Source organism: Myodes glareolus, chromosome 7 (assembly GCF_982192425.1).
Source record: "Myodes glareolus chromosome 7, mMyoGla1.1, whole genome shotgun sequence".
Taxonomy (NCBI): domain Eukaryota; kingdom Metazoa; phylum Chordata; class Mammalia; order Rodentia; family Cricetidae; genus Myodes; species Myodes glareolus.
Genome location: NC_142032.1, coordinates 82,376,255 through 82,389,006, shown reverse-complemented (window position 1 = coordinate 82,389,006; position 12,752 = coordinate 82,376,255). Strand labels below are relative to the sequence as shown.

At 52.1% G+C, this 12,752-nt stretch overlaps 2 protein-coding genes across 4 annotated transcripts in view; one reads left to right on the top strand and one right to left on the bottom strand.

Annotated features, from left to right (window-relative positions):
* Positions 1-5,551, top strand: part of Scnn1b (sodium channel epithelial 1 subunit beta) — a 62,565-nt gene extending 57,014 nt beyond the window's left edge. For both annotated transcript variants that reach the window (XM_087908495.1, XM_087908496.1), the window contains exons 8-13: positions 1,338-1,455; positions 2,331-2,406; positions 2,494-2,551; positions 3,287-3,348; positions 4,504-4,579; positions 4,684-5,551. In XM_087908495.1, coding sequence (XP_087764621.1) covers positions 1,338-1,455; positions 2,331-2,406; positions 2,494-2,551; positions 3,287-3,348; positions 4,504-4,579; positions 4,684-5,064 — 771 coding nt within the window. In that variant the 3' untranslated portion in view covers positions 5,065-5,551. The remainder of the gene's footprint in view (positions 1-1,337; positions 1,456-2,330; positions 2,407-2,493; positions 2,552-3,286; positions 3,349-4,503; positions 4,580-4,683) is intronic.
* Positions 5,552-10,718: 5,167 nt separating this feature from the next.
* Positions 10,719-12,752, bottom strand: part of Cog7 (component of oligomeric golgi complex 7) — a 70,900-nt gene continuing 68,866 nt past the window's right edge. For both annotated transcript variants that reach the window (XM_087908493.1, XM_087908494.1), the window contains exon 17: positions 10,719-11,253. In XM_087908493.1, coding sequence (XP_087764619.1) covers positions 11,087-11,253 — 167 coding nt within the window. In that variant the 3' untranslated portion in view covers positions 10,719-11,086. The remainder of the gene's footprint in view (positions 11,254-12,752) is intronic.

The window sequence follows — 12,752 nt, the reverse complement described above, 5'->3', positions numbered from 1 at the left end:
GATGAGAAAACAAAGGCAAGCAAAGGGTGTTTACCTCCACATCTGGGAGCCCTGAATTTGGCATGACAGCCCCCAACATCAGCCGGCTTGACTGCTTCTTATCTTATGGGTTTCTGTCTGCCATGGAGAACTCTGGGCATCTCTGGAGCTTCCAGAGGAAGGGACAAACAGACAGAGCAGCCCAGGGAGGCAGAGGACATGGAAAAGGAAGACTAAGTTACATTCCTGGGGAAGCTTGAGAGCCTGCCGCTTCCAGGGCAAGAACAGAAATGTAGACCCTGTCAGAAGCACTGCCTACTGCCCACTTTCTACCAGGAGCTGCCTGGGCTACCCCAGCCTCAGCCACAGCACGGGATGGCACCTCTTTTCCAAATGAGGGACTGAAGTCTGTGTGGTCTCTTCTTGACCACACCTCTGAATGAGCTGGCCAGCCCCACCTCCTGCCAGTGGGGCCCTCAGTGGTTCCTCTGGAAGAAGTCAGATGCACTGATCTGGAGGAGCGGGAGCAGGGAAGAAGGGAACAGCAGAGTAGGCAGAGGCAGAGGAGTGGGCATGGGTTGGAGGCCATAGTAGTCAACACGTAGGGCAGGCACAGCAGAACAGCAGAGGGCACAGTAATCGCATACTAGCCACCTGACACTGTGCTGAGTTCGCCAACCTCGGAAAGCAGGTGTGACTAGCGTCCTGTTTCTCCATGAGTAAACTGAGGCTCCCAAGTTAATCCCTTGCCTCGGGACACATAGCTGGTCTGTGAGTGGACTGGAACCAGGTCAGAATGACCTAAACACCATGGGCATTGGGCCTTGAAAAAGTGTCCTCGCTACATTCAGTTCTCAGGGCTGGGGACTCTCGTCTCCCCTCTGCACCACCTCCCCTCAGCTCTACCCCTCTACCTCCTTTGGGGATCCCACTCCCAACCCCCAAAAGAAAGAAAATTTGAATCAGCCTGCCTGCTGCCTTTCTGGGTCTTTGTGTGAACAGACCTCAGAAGGGTGCTGGCCCTTCACTGGAGGTTTTATTTGAGGAAGTCCACCCCTACCCATACCACCTGCAGGACCCAGCTTTAGGTGGAGACTGGGGCTGCTGGGCTCTGACCCGAGTCCCTGTGCAGGGTCCAAGAAGCTGCTGTAGGGTCCAATGTGCAGGAACAACAGTGGCCTAACCCCAGAGACTGTAGCTGTGGCTTGGCCTGCTCGTCACAGGTTCTAGAACAAAAGATCACACCTCCTAGTCCCCAGTAGTCCCTAGTTTCCTGGAAGTAACTCCTCTGGGCTCTTTCTTCTCGGTACTGGAGTGGGACCATCCCCCCATGCCTGAGATCTGTTCTGCACCCCCAGGCCTGTCTCCATTCCTGTTTCCAAGACCTCATGATTCACAACTGCAGCTGCGGCCACTACTTGTACCCACTGCCCGCTGGGGAGAGGTACTGCAACAGCAGGGACTTCCCAGACTGGGGTGAGTGTGGCACCGGAAGACTGGCAACAGTGAGAGGGGGCCCCCTCACTTACGGGGTCTCTCCCCAGCCCACAACCCCACCCAGGCCCCCTTCCTTCTCTCCATTTTGACTCTGTGACATGCATGCTTGAGATACAGATGTGGGCATGTGTGTGTATGTGTGCTGCACACACATGAGCCAGGGAATAGGCATGTATATATTCATCTTCAGATGCGCGTGGGAAAGGTACAGCTGGGTCTTTTTGTGCACAGAACACTACGTCACTGCAGCACCAGTGTGTGCTCCTGAACAGGCACCTTGCTTTCCAGGGTTTGCATGTGTGCGTGTACACATAAAGCAGTGAATCCATCCTCAGCATGTGCATCCATGCATGGAGGGAACTGGGCTGCAGGAGGGGGGCACGGAAGAAGTTGCTGTTGTGATGGTGGCTTCCAGGGTTTGGAAGCCAGCATCACAGGACAAATCCCAAATGAGTTCCCACATAGATGGAGCCTGAGCCTGAGGGCCCTGGGGGACTGGAGTCAGTCCAGGGATGCAGTTAGTAGTCGTGGGTCCTACCACCATTACAATACGCGAACAAGGAAAACATACATGCTTGTTTTTGGTTGTTCATCCTTTTGTACACAACCCTAGAAGCTATATTCTGGGTACTGATGAGGAGAAACAAGAAGACACTCTGACCTCTGAGCTGCATCTAGGACATTTAGGGACAGGACCCCAAACTGGGCTGGGGCAAGATGGGGTGGGGGGAGGGGCAATGGTATTAGTGACTGGTCCCTTAGGGGATCAAGGAGGACAGCAGATGCTGGCTGGGGAAGGGGGACCCCCTAAGCAGCCCTCCTTGTTCCTGACCACCTCCATCCCACCCGCGCAGCCTACTGCTACCTAAGCCTGCAGATGAGTGTGGCCCAGAGAGAGACCTGCCTCAGCATGTGCAAGGATTCCTGCAAGTGAGTGTGGCACAGGGGGTGAGCCGGGGCTGGTGAGGAGGGCACAGGGTCATCAGGACAGCAACAGGGCTGGCTTCTCTCTTCCAGCGACACCCAGTACAAGATGACCATCTCCATGGCTGACTGGCCTTCCGAGGCCTCTGAGGTGAGATGGTAGAAGGCCAAGCTTCTGGTCTCCTCTGTCTTTGGGTTGAGAACAAGTCTTTAGAGTCTTTTACCTCTCTTCCTCTCCATCTTTCTTTCCCTGTCCCTCTCCATCCATTTCTACATGCCTCCCTCCCTCCCTCCCACTCTCCCTTCTTTCCACTCCTCCCTCCCCTCCTTTCCACTCCGTCCATACTCTCCCAGGCACCATGCCCGGGACAGGCATATCTTCCATTAACCAAGTCTAGAGCCCAGTCAGTGAGAGACATATACACAGAAACAACGAGAGAGAACAGTGAGGGAAAGCGCTTAGACGGCAATCAAGGAGGCCTCTCTACAGAGGTGCCAGAGAGCCACAGCCAGAGGCAGAGCTGGCCCAGGCAGGGTAGGGAAGATTCTGAGCAGAAAGAACAGCAAGTGCAAAATAAACAAACAAGCAAACAAATAATAAAGAACAGCAAGTGTTCTGGTCAGAGATGGGAATGAGACTGGCAACACTCTCCTGGGGACAAGACATCTAGAGAGCCAAGCTCCTCGAGCTCCTTCCTCTGACGACAGACAGACTTCTGTGAGCTCCTCTGTTCTCAACTCAAGGCTCAGACTTCTGGAAGGTGTGAGGCTTCTCTCTGCCCAGATCCTAGGCAACAGGGGCTATGATGTGTGTGTGTGTGTGTGTGTGTGTGAGTGTGCGCGCGCGCACATGTCCCTTTCTTTCAGCTGCCTTCTTGGGTTCTAGGATTGGATCTTCCATGTCCTGTCTCAGGAGCGGGACCAGAGCGCAAACATCACCCTAAGCAGGTGAGGATGGAATGTGACCAGGGCTGGCAAAGAAAAGGAAGGAACCAGTGCCTGGGGCAGGGTTTGCACACGGGACAGCTGCCCAAATTCCTTTTGCTGTTAAAATCCAGCGCAAGACTAGAGGAGGGAGAGGGGAAGAAAAGCAACTGAGGGGTCAGTGTCCAATGGATGAAGGGCCGACGTTCTACATGGCAGCGCTTATCCATAGCTCCATCACCACATCTGCCATTATTTAAAAAATTATGTCATATGTGGTATGTATGGATGCAGCACACATATGCCATGGTGTGCATGTGAAGGTCAGAAGACAACTTTGTGGAGTCACTTCCCTCCTCATGTGGGTTCCTGAGGTTGACTCAGGCCATTGGGCTTGTGTGGCGAGCAGTTTGCATGCTGAGCTGTCTCGCCAACTCCCATTCTTCTGTCTTTTCCTCATCTATCCGCCCACCTACCTTCCCTCCATCCATTCAACATAACATACTGAGCGTAGGAAAGGTAAGGTCTACACCCCCAGGAACCTTGAGCTGAGATGTAAGAAGGCCTTCCAGCCAAGAGTGTCTTGCACAAGCCTGCTCTTCTTTAGGAACAGGGAGAAACCCCAGTGTGCCTGAGAAACAGGGAGATCTATGAACAGGTGATATCTGAGAAGCAGGAGCCGATCCCAGTCAGGAAGAGGCCAAGATACCCAGGGGGAACGTGGAATTTGGGAAAGATCTGGAGAAATAAGACAGCTCCGTCTTTCCAGGGACTCCCCAATGTAACAGGGAACCACTCCTGTCACCCTCTCAGCCCCTGGTCACCCTGCTCGGATGTGTGGCATATGGGTTGGGTTACCCTAGGCCCAGAGAGGAGCTTCAGAGTAACCTTTTGGGACCTCTCAGGCCAGAAGGCCCTTCAGGAAAATGGCAGACACGGGATGAAAAAGACATCCACAGGACAGGTGCGGGGCACAAATGTCCTTAGTGGCTCTGAGGCCTAGAGCCAGTGGAAAGGGGAAGTTCTTCCAGGTCTGGTTTGGATCTCCCCACTCCTGAGAGCAACTCAGGCAGGAGGTGGGCAGGGTGCCTCGGAGTGCCCTTCCCATGGGACACGATTGTACCCATCCTGGGAGGGAGGGCAGGCCATGGTCTCAACCTGCCTTGCTGCCTCCTGTAGGAAGGGCGTTGTCAAACTCAATATCTACTTCCAAGAGTTCAACTACCGCACCATTGAGGAATCACCAGCAAACAATGTGAGTGTGTGGGTGCCTGTCTCGTGGATTCCTGAGACCATGGGTGGGTATTAGGACCCCTAAAGCTGGTTAGACCTGCGCCCTCATTTCCCTGTTTCCTACAGATCGTGTGGCTGCTCTCTAACCTGGGGGGCCAGTTTGGCTTCTGGATGGGGGGCTCAGTGCTGTGCCTCATTGAGTTTGGGGAGATCATTATCGACTTCATTTGGATCACCATCATCAAGCTGGTGGTCTTCTGCAAAGGCCTGCACAAGAGACGGCCACAGGCATCGTACACTGGCCCGCCACCCACTGTGGCTGAGCTGGTGGAGGCCCACACCAACTTTGGCTTCCAGCCTGATACAACCAGCCATAACCTCTATGCCGAGGTCTACCCTGACCAGCAGACTCTGCCCATTCCAGGCACCCCACCCCCCAACTATGACTCCCTGAGGCTGCAGCCTTTGGACACTGTGGAGTCAGACAGTGAAGTCGAGGCCATCTAGACCCCACCCCGCCCCGCCAAGCCGCGGATGAACTCAAAGCTGGAAAGATAACCGTCGCCAGTGCTTCATTTTATTAGGCTCATCCAAAGAGCCAGCTACACCGGTGCCCACACCAGAGCCCATGTCTCTCTAGAGAAGCCCAGCAGTAACTGGTCAGCCCCAAGCTGAAGGATCCATAGGGTCAAGATGCCGGTACCAGTAATACTGAAGTTGTAACCTTGCCTGGCTCCTGCCCACACTTCCCAGTCTTTCCTCTTTGTCTTTTGGCCTAGTAGATAGGCTCCAGAGGCCCCTGAATTCCCTCTCCTGTGTGTGTTACTGCCTCAGTCCTCCAGAATCAGTGGTCCTGTCCTAGTCGGCCTTGGTTGACCTATTAACAGACTGGGAGTGGGGTGGGTGCTGCAGATAATGGAGAGGGAGCATCGGGTAAGAATTCTTTTCTGGGGAGCACACGCTTTGTCTAGAAAATAAAGAGAGGAAACACTGAGTGGAGACTTGTTCTTTATTCCCGGAGGTAGACGAGTGTCCTGGAGCATGTTGGGGGGTTAGGGGCGTGGAAAGGGCAAGCATGCGGCGTTGGAAGCCAAGAGCTTTTAGGCAGGCCAGGGGCCACACTAGCTTCGGAACTGTGCACTTCCTTCCACAGAATCCCCAAAGCACTCGCCTGAGGGCCTCTGCAGCGGCCCCCAGTCTATATCATTCGTTGCACACACAGATAGGAAAAACTCAAACCGACTTAAGCAAAATCAGTCATGCAGATGGAAGACAGATAGATGTCTGTCATCCCAGGACTTTGAAGCCTAAGGCAGGAGGACCTGAGTTCAAGACCAGTTTGGATTACATAGTGGGACTGTGTCAGGAAACCAAAACGAACAAACCACGTAAAACAAATAAACGCTCTCTAGCATCCCAGACGATTCCATCTCTGCTTCTGGGGACCTCTGGAGGTCTCTCTTAATGCCTGCTCCGGGCTGATACTCATTGGTCCCTGACTGGGCCATATGCCTATCTCTGAGCCAATCAGCATGGTCAATGAGCTGGATAAACTGCTCAGATTGGCAAACCCAATTTTATGTGACCAGACCTGAAACCACCATTGCACCCAGTAAATCAGAGTCTGAGGGGAGTGGGGCCTGGTGCCTAGGGGTGCCGGACAAAATTCAGGTCACTCTTTTAAACCAATTTCAGGGAAACAACAAATTGGTTTTGGAGTGTAATTATACCCATGCATTGGTTGGAATGTATTATATGAATAAGTCATTTGTTTCTTTCATATTCAAACCTAAGTGAATGGCCTGGATCCTTTGCTGTTAAATATGGCAACTCCGACGACTCCTCCCAGAGAAGGCAAGGTGCTGCTAGCAGGTGCAGCTGCCTGAACCACACGGAGCCCCATGGCCACCTGCCAAGTCCCAGTGAGGAAGGAGCTCTGGCTGCAGAGCCTGCAGTCTGAGGGTCTTGCCTGGTGGATGGAGATCAGCTGGGCTCCTGGGTCTGCCATCAAGGCCCCATTGCTCCATCGCGGAGGACACTGCCCACCTGTGTCAAGCTAGAAGCCCAGTTCAGGGTCCAGCTAGATGCAGATGAAGTCACCTGGCATGCCCTCACTAAGCAACAGCCATGGTACACCGGGCACTTACCACCATGTGCCGGATCCCACGCTGAGTACTTTATCATTTTAACAGTCATACTGTGTATGTGGTGTGGGCACATCTGTGTGGTGTGCACACATGTGCATGTGAGTGCACATACATATGGAAGCCCAGAGTTGATGCCAGGTATCTCCCTTGACTGCACTCTACCTTAGCTTTTTGAGAGAGAGCATCTCACTGAGCCTGGTGCTCACAGACTGGCGAGGCTGGCCAGCCAGAGTTCTAGAGATCTGCAACCCAGTTCCTTTCTCCAACCTACTACACAGGTGCAGACTCAGGCCACTGTGGCCAGTTTCTGTTATTGTTGTTGTTTGTTTTTACATGAGTTCTGGAGCTCTGAACTCAAGCTCATGTGGTAAACACTTGACTGAACGAAGCATCTCCCTGGCCCTCCTGCGGAGTGCTGTAGAATTCTCCTTTCATCCCATCCTCATAGCCTGGGAGCAGTAATGTGCCATCTTTATTATAATTTTGAGTTTTATTTTTCTTTGAGATAGGGTCTCACTATGTAGCCTTGGCTGGCCTAAAACTTCCTATGTAGACCAGGCTGGCCTTGAAATCACAGAGATCTGCCTTTCTCTGCCTCCTGAGTGTCGGGACTAAGGGCATGAGCCACCACGCTTTGCTCATAACATCCTATTAAACACGTAAGTAAATTGGGGCTTGAGGCAAAGACACCCACAATCACTACTCTAGTAAGTGGCTGCATGGCTTGAAAAGCTTCTCTGAAACTCATCTTGAAAATTAATATGCCTATCATGTGCTTAGGTGGGAATGTAGCTCAGTAGTATAGTGCCTGCCCAACACACGTTTCCATTCCCGGTACCAAAGCAAGCAAACAAAAAGACCCAGAAAGTACCCTGGTGAGGGCATCTGGAGTCGTCACAATTGGGGTTGAAGCTATCAGAGTACTGTCATTTATTTTTTATTTACATTCCTGTGTGGACACACACAAGCATGTCACACAGAGTATAACACAGAACTCACGTGGAGTCAGAGGACAGCTTGAGGCAGTCAGTTCTCTCCTTCTACAATACGGTTTGCAGCAAGCATCTCTACCTCCCGAGCCACCTTAAGGAGCTAGTCGCATTAACAGCTTCATAAGGGAGAGGAAGCTAAGTCTCACCACAGGCTGTTTCTGTCATGTCATGATATCTGAATGCTGACCCCTCAGTCTTGGATTTACCAATCTCCAGAACTAAATAAATAAACCAGAGCTAAATAAACCTGTTTATTAGGAATTGGAGACGGGGGTTGTTTATATCTTATTATGAGTGTTTTGGCTGTGTGTATGCCTGAGTGCCATGTTTATGTAGTACCTCCAGAGGCCAGAGAGGGCCTCAGGTCCATCTGGATCTAGAGGCATGGACAGTTGTGAGCAGCCATATGGGTGTTAGGGATCAAGCCCAGGTCATCTGGAAGAACATCCAGTGTTTTTTAACTGCTGAACCATCTCTCCAGCCCTTGTTTTTTGAGACAGTGTCTCATATAGCCCACTCTGTGACTGGGAACTGAAGACACCAACTAGCAGGCCTGGGAGAGTCCATAGAGGGAGAAGCCACTGACCCAGAAAAGGTTCTGCTCACAGACACCTTAGAGCCATCTGCAGATGTCTAAGACAGGAACCACCTCAGAACTGGCTTGCTGACCTCACTCTCAGGGGACGGTGAGGATCAGGCTCCATCATTAAGGTAGCTCGGGCCTGGCAGCCCAGACACCCTGTGCCTGGTCTAGAAGAGTATTGTTCTAGTCCTTCCAGGGAACCCATGGACCTTTTTAGCACTGGGGACAGGCTGGTTCCACTTAAACCACCCAAGACAATGTATGAGTTCCACTTCATCTCCAAAAGGTGAAGCTCGGTGAAGAGACTATTAATGAACAATGAACATGAACTTGCCACATGTCATTGTCCCTAATGTTTCTCAGTGACTCTTCAGGTGGTCTAAGTAAGAGCTGGGAACCAACATGGGGTCCTAGAATCTGGCACAAAGGAGTAAAGTCTTGATCCAGCCCCAGACTGTCCTTCTAAAGCCTAATGCCTCTCACCAGCTGCAGTCACCGCAGATGTGACTACCAGCAGTACCTGTGACCTTCCATGCTTCCAGGTGTCACCTCTTCCAGGTGTGATTCCTGCCAAGGATAGTCTGCGAGCAACCTTAGGGCAAGGTCACAGCTGCTGCTGCTGTCCCGCCAGCCAAACTAGTTCCCAAGGTATAAGGAGAGTCTCAGTGAGAGGGCCTGGCCGCCTAGGTGTGGTGCACACTCCGCAGGCTGGCACAAGCAGGCTGGCCTGCTGGGATTAAGTGTCCCCACACCGCGTGCCTCCCAGAGCATGTGTCACCTAGGGCACGCACCTCCCACACAGTGCACTAAGAAAGCAGCCTGGCATTGGGTTAACAGTGTAGATATTAGGGTCACTAGGCCTACTCTGAACTCTAGCTTGCCACAAGGCAGTTGATTGGCATAGGAAGACCTAAAACCTCTCTAGATTAGAGGCCTATGCCTCCCAAGGCTGTGGTGGGCTTCTCTGAGAGACCCCAGCAAGAAGTAAAGCTTTACCCCATGGGACCTTGGCTGAGCTTAACTCTGACAAGCAGCCCTCTCAGAGGCTGTCATCCCTCCCACTTTCCTTGATGAAACAGCCTGCTTCAGCCAGGCGTGGTTGTGTATGCCCTTAACCCCAGCACTTGGGAAGTTGAGGCAGGAAGATGGCGAGTTTGAGGCTAGCACTGGTTACAGAGTGGACTAGAAGTCAGACTTGGTAGCGCAGGCCAGCTCCTTGAGAGGCTGAGCAAGGACAGTCACACATTCAAAGCTTGTCTGGGTTATAAAACAAGTTTGGATCAGCCTGGACAACTTTGCTAAGGCATCACCTCAAACTAAATAAAAAGGGCCAGGACACAGCTCAATGAGAACGCTTGCCTATTACTCTCAAGGCTGTGATTAGATCCCCAGTGACATTAAATGATAAATAAGCAGCTTTGTGCAGGGCAGCCATCTGCTCAGCCCAGAGGACAAATCCTGGCAGCTCCAATTGGTATTTCCTTATCCGATTTGCCCTAAAGAAAGTTTTGGTTGTCCCAGTAGAGCCGAGCGCCTGGCAGCTAGTGGACGGAGCCAGGCTAATGTAGAGCACAGTTTCCCAGCACAGTTACTCAAAATGCTGTGAGGGCTAAGCCTTGGAAATACTGAAGCAAGTCCTGTTCCCCACTTTCCCAGCACCCCTTGCAGCTGGAGCCATACCTCTGACCAAGAAGTGGTGACTAGGGGCTGTGGCGCACTGCTCACTGTCTAGTAGCAGGGAGAACCACGTCTCTCTAACCCACACCATGGGCTCCCCTGAACACAAGTGTGACAGTCACACTGCCAGAGTCACCTGCTAGGAGCACTGGCAAAGGTCCCTACTCTGTCCAGGCTGCTGGATCCCCCACCCTCTGGCTTCTCATTGTGGAAAACATAATTCCTCTTGACTCAAGTCACTCAGGCAATATTATTTTCTGTTATGTATAAGCCAAACAGCCTTGACAAGTACAGATGCAATAGACCAAAAAGATTTTTAAAGGGGGTGTGTAAAATTTGCATCATCCTGTAAATTAAAAAAAAAAAAAGGAAACGTGAAACCAAAATTCTCACACAGCCTGGAAGATCCTGTATGATTTGGCCCCGTCCGTCTCTAACCTGAATGCCTACTGCCCTGCTCTCCAGCCACCCTGGATGGACTTGGCCTCTGTGCTTGCTCTGGCCCTTCCTGCTGGGAAGCCCCCTTGCTCCCCACTGCAGAGCTGCCCCCAGGCGCTGGCTGCCCACCTCCTCCCACCTGGCAGGCCCTTCCCAGCACTGTGCCTCTGCCTTCTGGTCTACCACAGTATCAGCTGTGGCCTGGCCCTAAGGTGGATTGTAGACTGTCCTTGGCCCCTTCACAGCCTACCTACCTCAGTGTTCTCAGGCCCTGCTCAGCGTGCTGCGAGCAATCAGACGTTACCAGAGAAGACGGAAACAGCCTTTGCCTTGTTGCAGTGTTTATTAAAATTAAGTTATTTTAAAAAACCATCTGAAGATTCCTTTCTGATAAATAATACATTACTTCTCATTTACATCCTTCTCCTTGTAAAGACTGGGTCTCACACTAGCCTTAATGACCTCAAACTCACAGAAATCCTCCTGTCTCAGTCCCCCCAAGGATTGCAGACATGCACCACCAGGCCTGCCTGATAAGAAGTGAAAGCATCTTCCACATACAATGCTCCATCACTGGCAGAGGCTGAGAATGAACCCATTCTGAGAGTCATCAAGGCTTCAGCCCCTGTCCTGTCCTGGACAGGCCCTGCCCTCAGGCTCTGACCCTGCCCTGGACCTTCTCCTCAGAGCTGTCAGTAGTTTACACCACGCATGGTGGCCACCGTGGCTGCAAGGCGACGTGGCAGCCCTTTGCTGATCTGTCTGTATTCCTCAGGTTTGGCCTTCAAGAGTGTTACAATGTTCTGGAGGGTACGTGACGGCTGCAGGCCCAGCGCATCCATCACATTGATCAGGTAGTCTGTGGGCGAAAAAGGGACAGGGTCAGCGGGGCAGTACATGGAGCCCCCAAGGCCTTCCCAAATTCTGGGTGCTTGCTCCCCTTCTTCACCTGCAGGCAGTGGGTATGATCTGAGCCCTGGAATTCTAGTTGAATGAAGAACCAGCCAGCATTGCCAGCTTCCCCTCCCCTATCCCTCCAGCACCAGTGTAAAGGCAGCTGGCCTCCCCCATCTTACCCCCAGCATATCATATTCTCCAGCATATGGAAAAGCAAAGGGGGGGGGGACGTGGGCTTGCTGAACAACAAAGTGTCCCCCTGGGAAGCTCACACTGAACACAAGACTGGTGTCAGAGGTGGTGGCCTGGTATCATGCATCTCACCGCTGAGAACTAGTTAATGCAGATTTACTAGCCCGAACCCAGTTCAAATAGAGCACGATGGTGAAGAGAGACCTCTGGCTGGGCATGGTGGGACACATCTTTAGCACTCGAAAGGAGCTCTGAGTTTGAGGACAGTCAGCCTACATAGTGAGTTCTAGGCCAGCCAGGGCTACATAGTGAGACCCTATCGAGAGAGAGAAAGAGAAAGAGAAAGAGAGAGAGAGAAAGAGAGAGAGAGAGAGACAGACAGACAGACAGACAGGCCTCTAAGGGTCAGTCATTCTCAAACACAGCCCTGGATTCTAACCACCTGACAGCACTGTCTGAACGGAAAACACCTAGCTGCAGCCAGGAATGTCACCCTTTACCAGCCCTGCCCATGCAGTCAGTACCCACCAGGCAGCAGGGATGGAGGTGAGATGGACAGAGACCTTTAAAGTATCTGTCGTGTTGGAGGAATCACTGCATAGGCATGTCATGCCTCCTTCCTCCTCTTTCTACTCAGAAGGCCTGGACGGGTGATTGCTACTTGGGTTCACCTCTTCTCTGTCTAGACCTGAACTCCAGGGCAGTTCAGACTCTTCCTTGGGTCTTTGCCAGGCCCAGCTCAATGGTAAAACCAGGAGGCCTCAGTCTGCCATGACAATTTGGCCAGCAGTATTTTATGTTGGTGTATGAATGCTTAATTTCATTCACTCCTTGTCACAGGCCTCAATGTTCAGCATCCTTCCCAGTCCTTAACCTCACTTCCTTATGCTCAGTGGATGAGGAAACACTCTAATCCTGCTGTGTGCTATCGTTAGCATTACAGCTGGCACACAGTTAGTGGTCAAGGAATTCTGAGTAAACAGGGAGGGAAGAAGAGGAATGCAAGGACCACTGAACTCCAGGCAGTCCTAGCATCTCATGGCCCACCACCACCACTGCCCCATTCCAGGTGGCTCCTCCGTGCTCCCGCCTGTACCAGTTGGGCATATGACAAAGGGCAACTGAATTTCCTTATCCATCTCTGAAAGACAGGTGGCACCCTGGGAAGAGCCACAGGCAGGCTGAAATGAGCAGGGTGAGGACTCAGGGCAGCTGGATTGCAAGCTGGCCTCATCACTAACCACTCTGGAACCCCAAGGGTTGAACCTT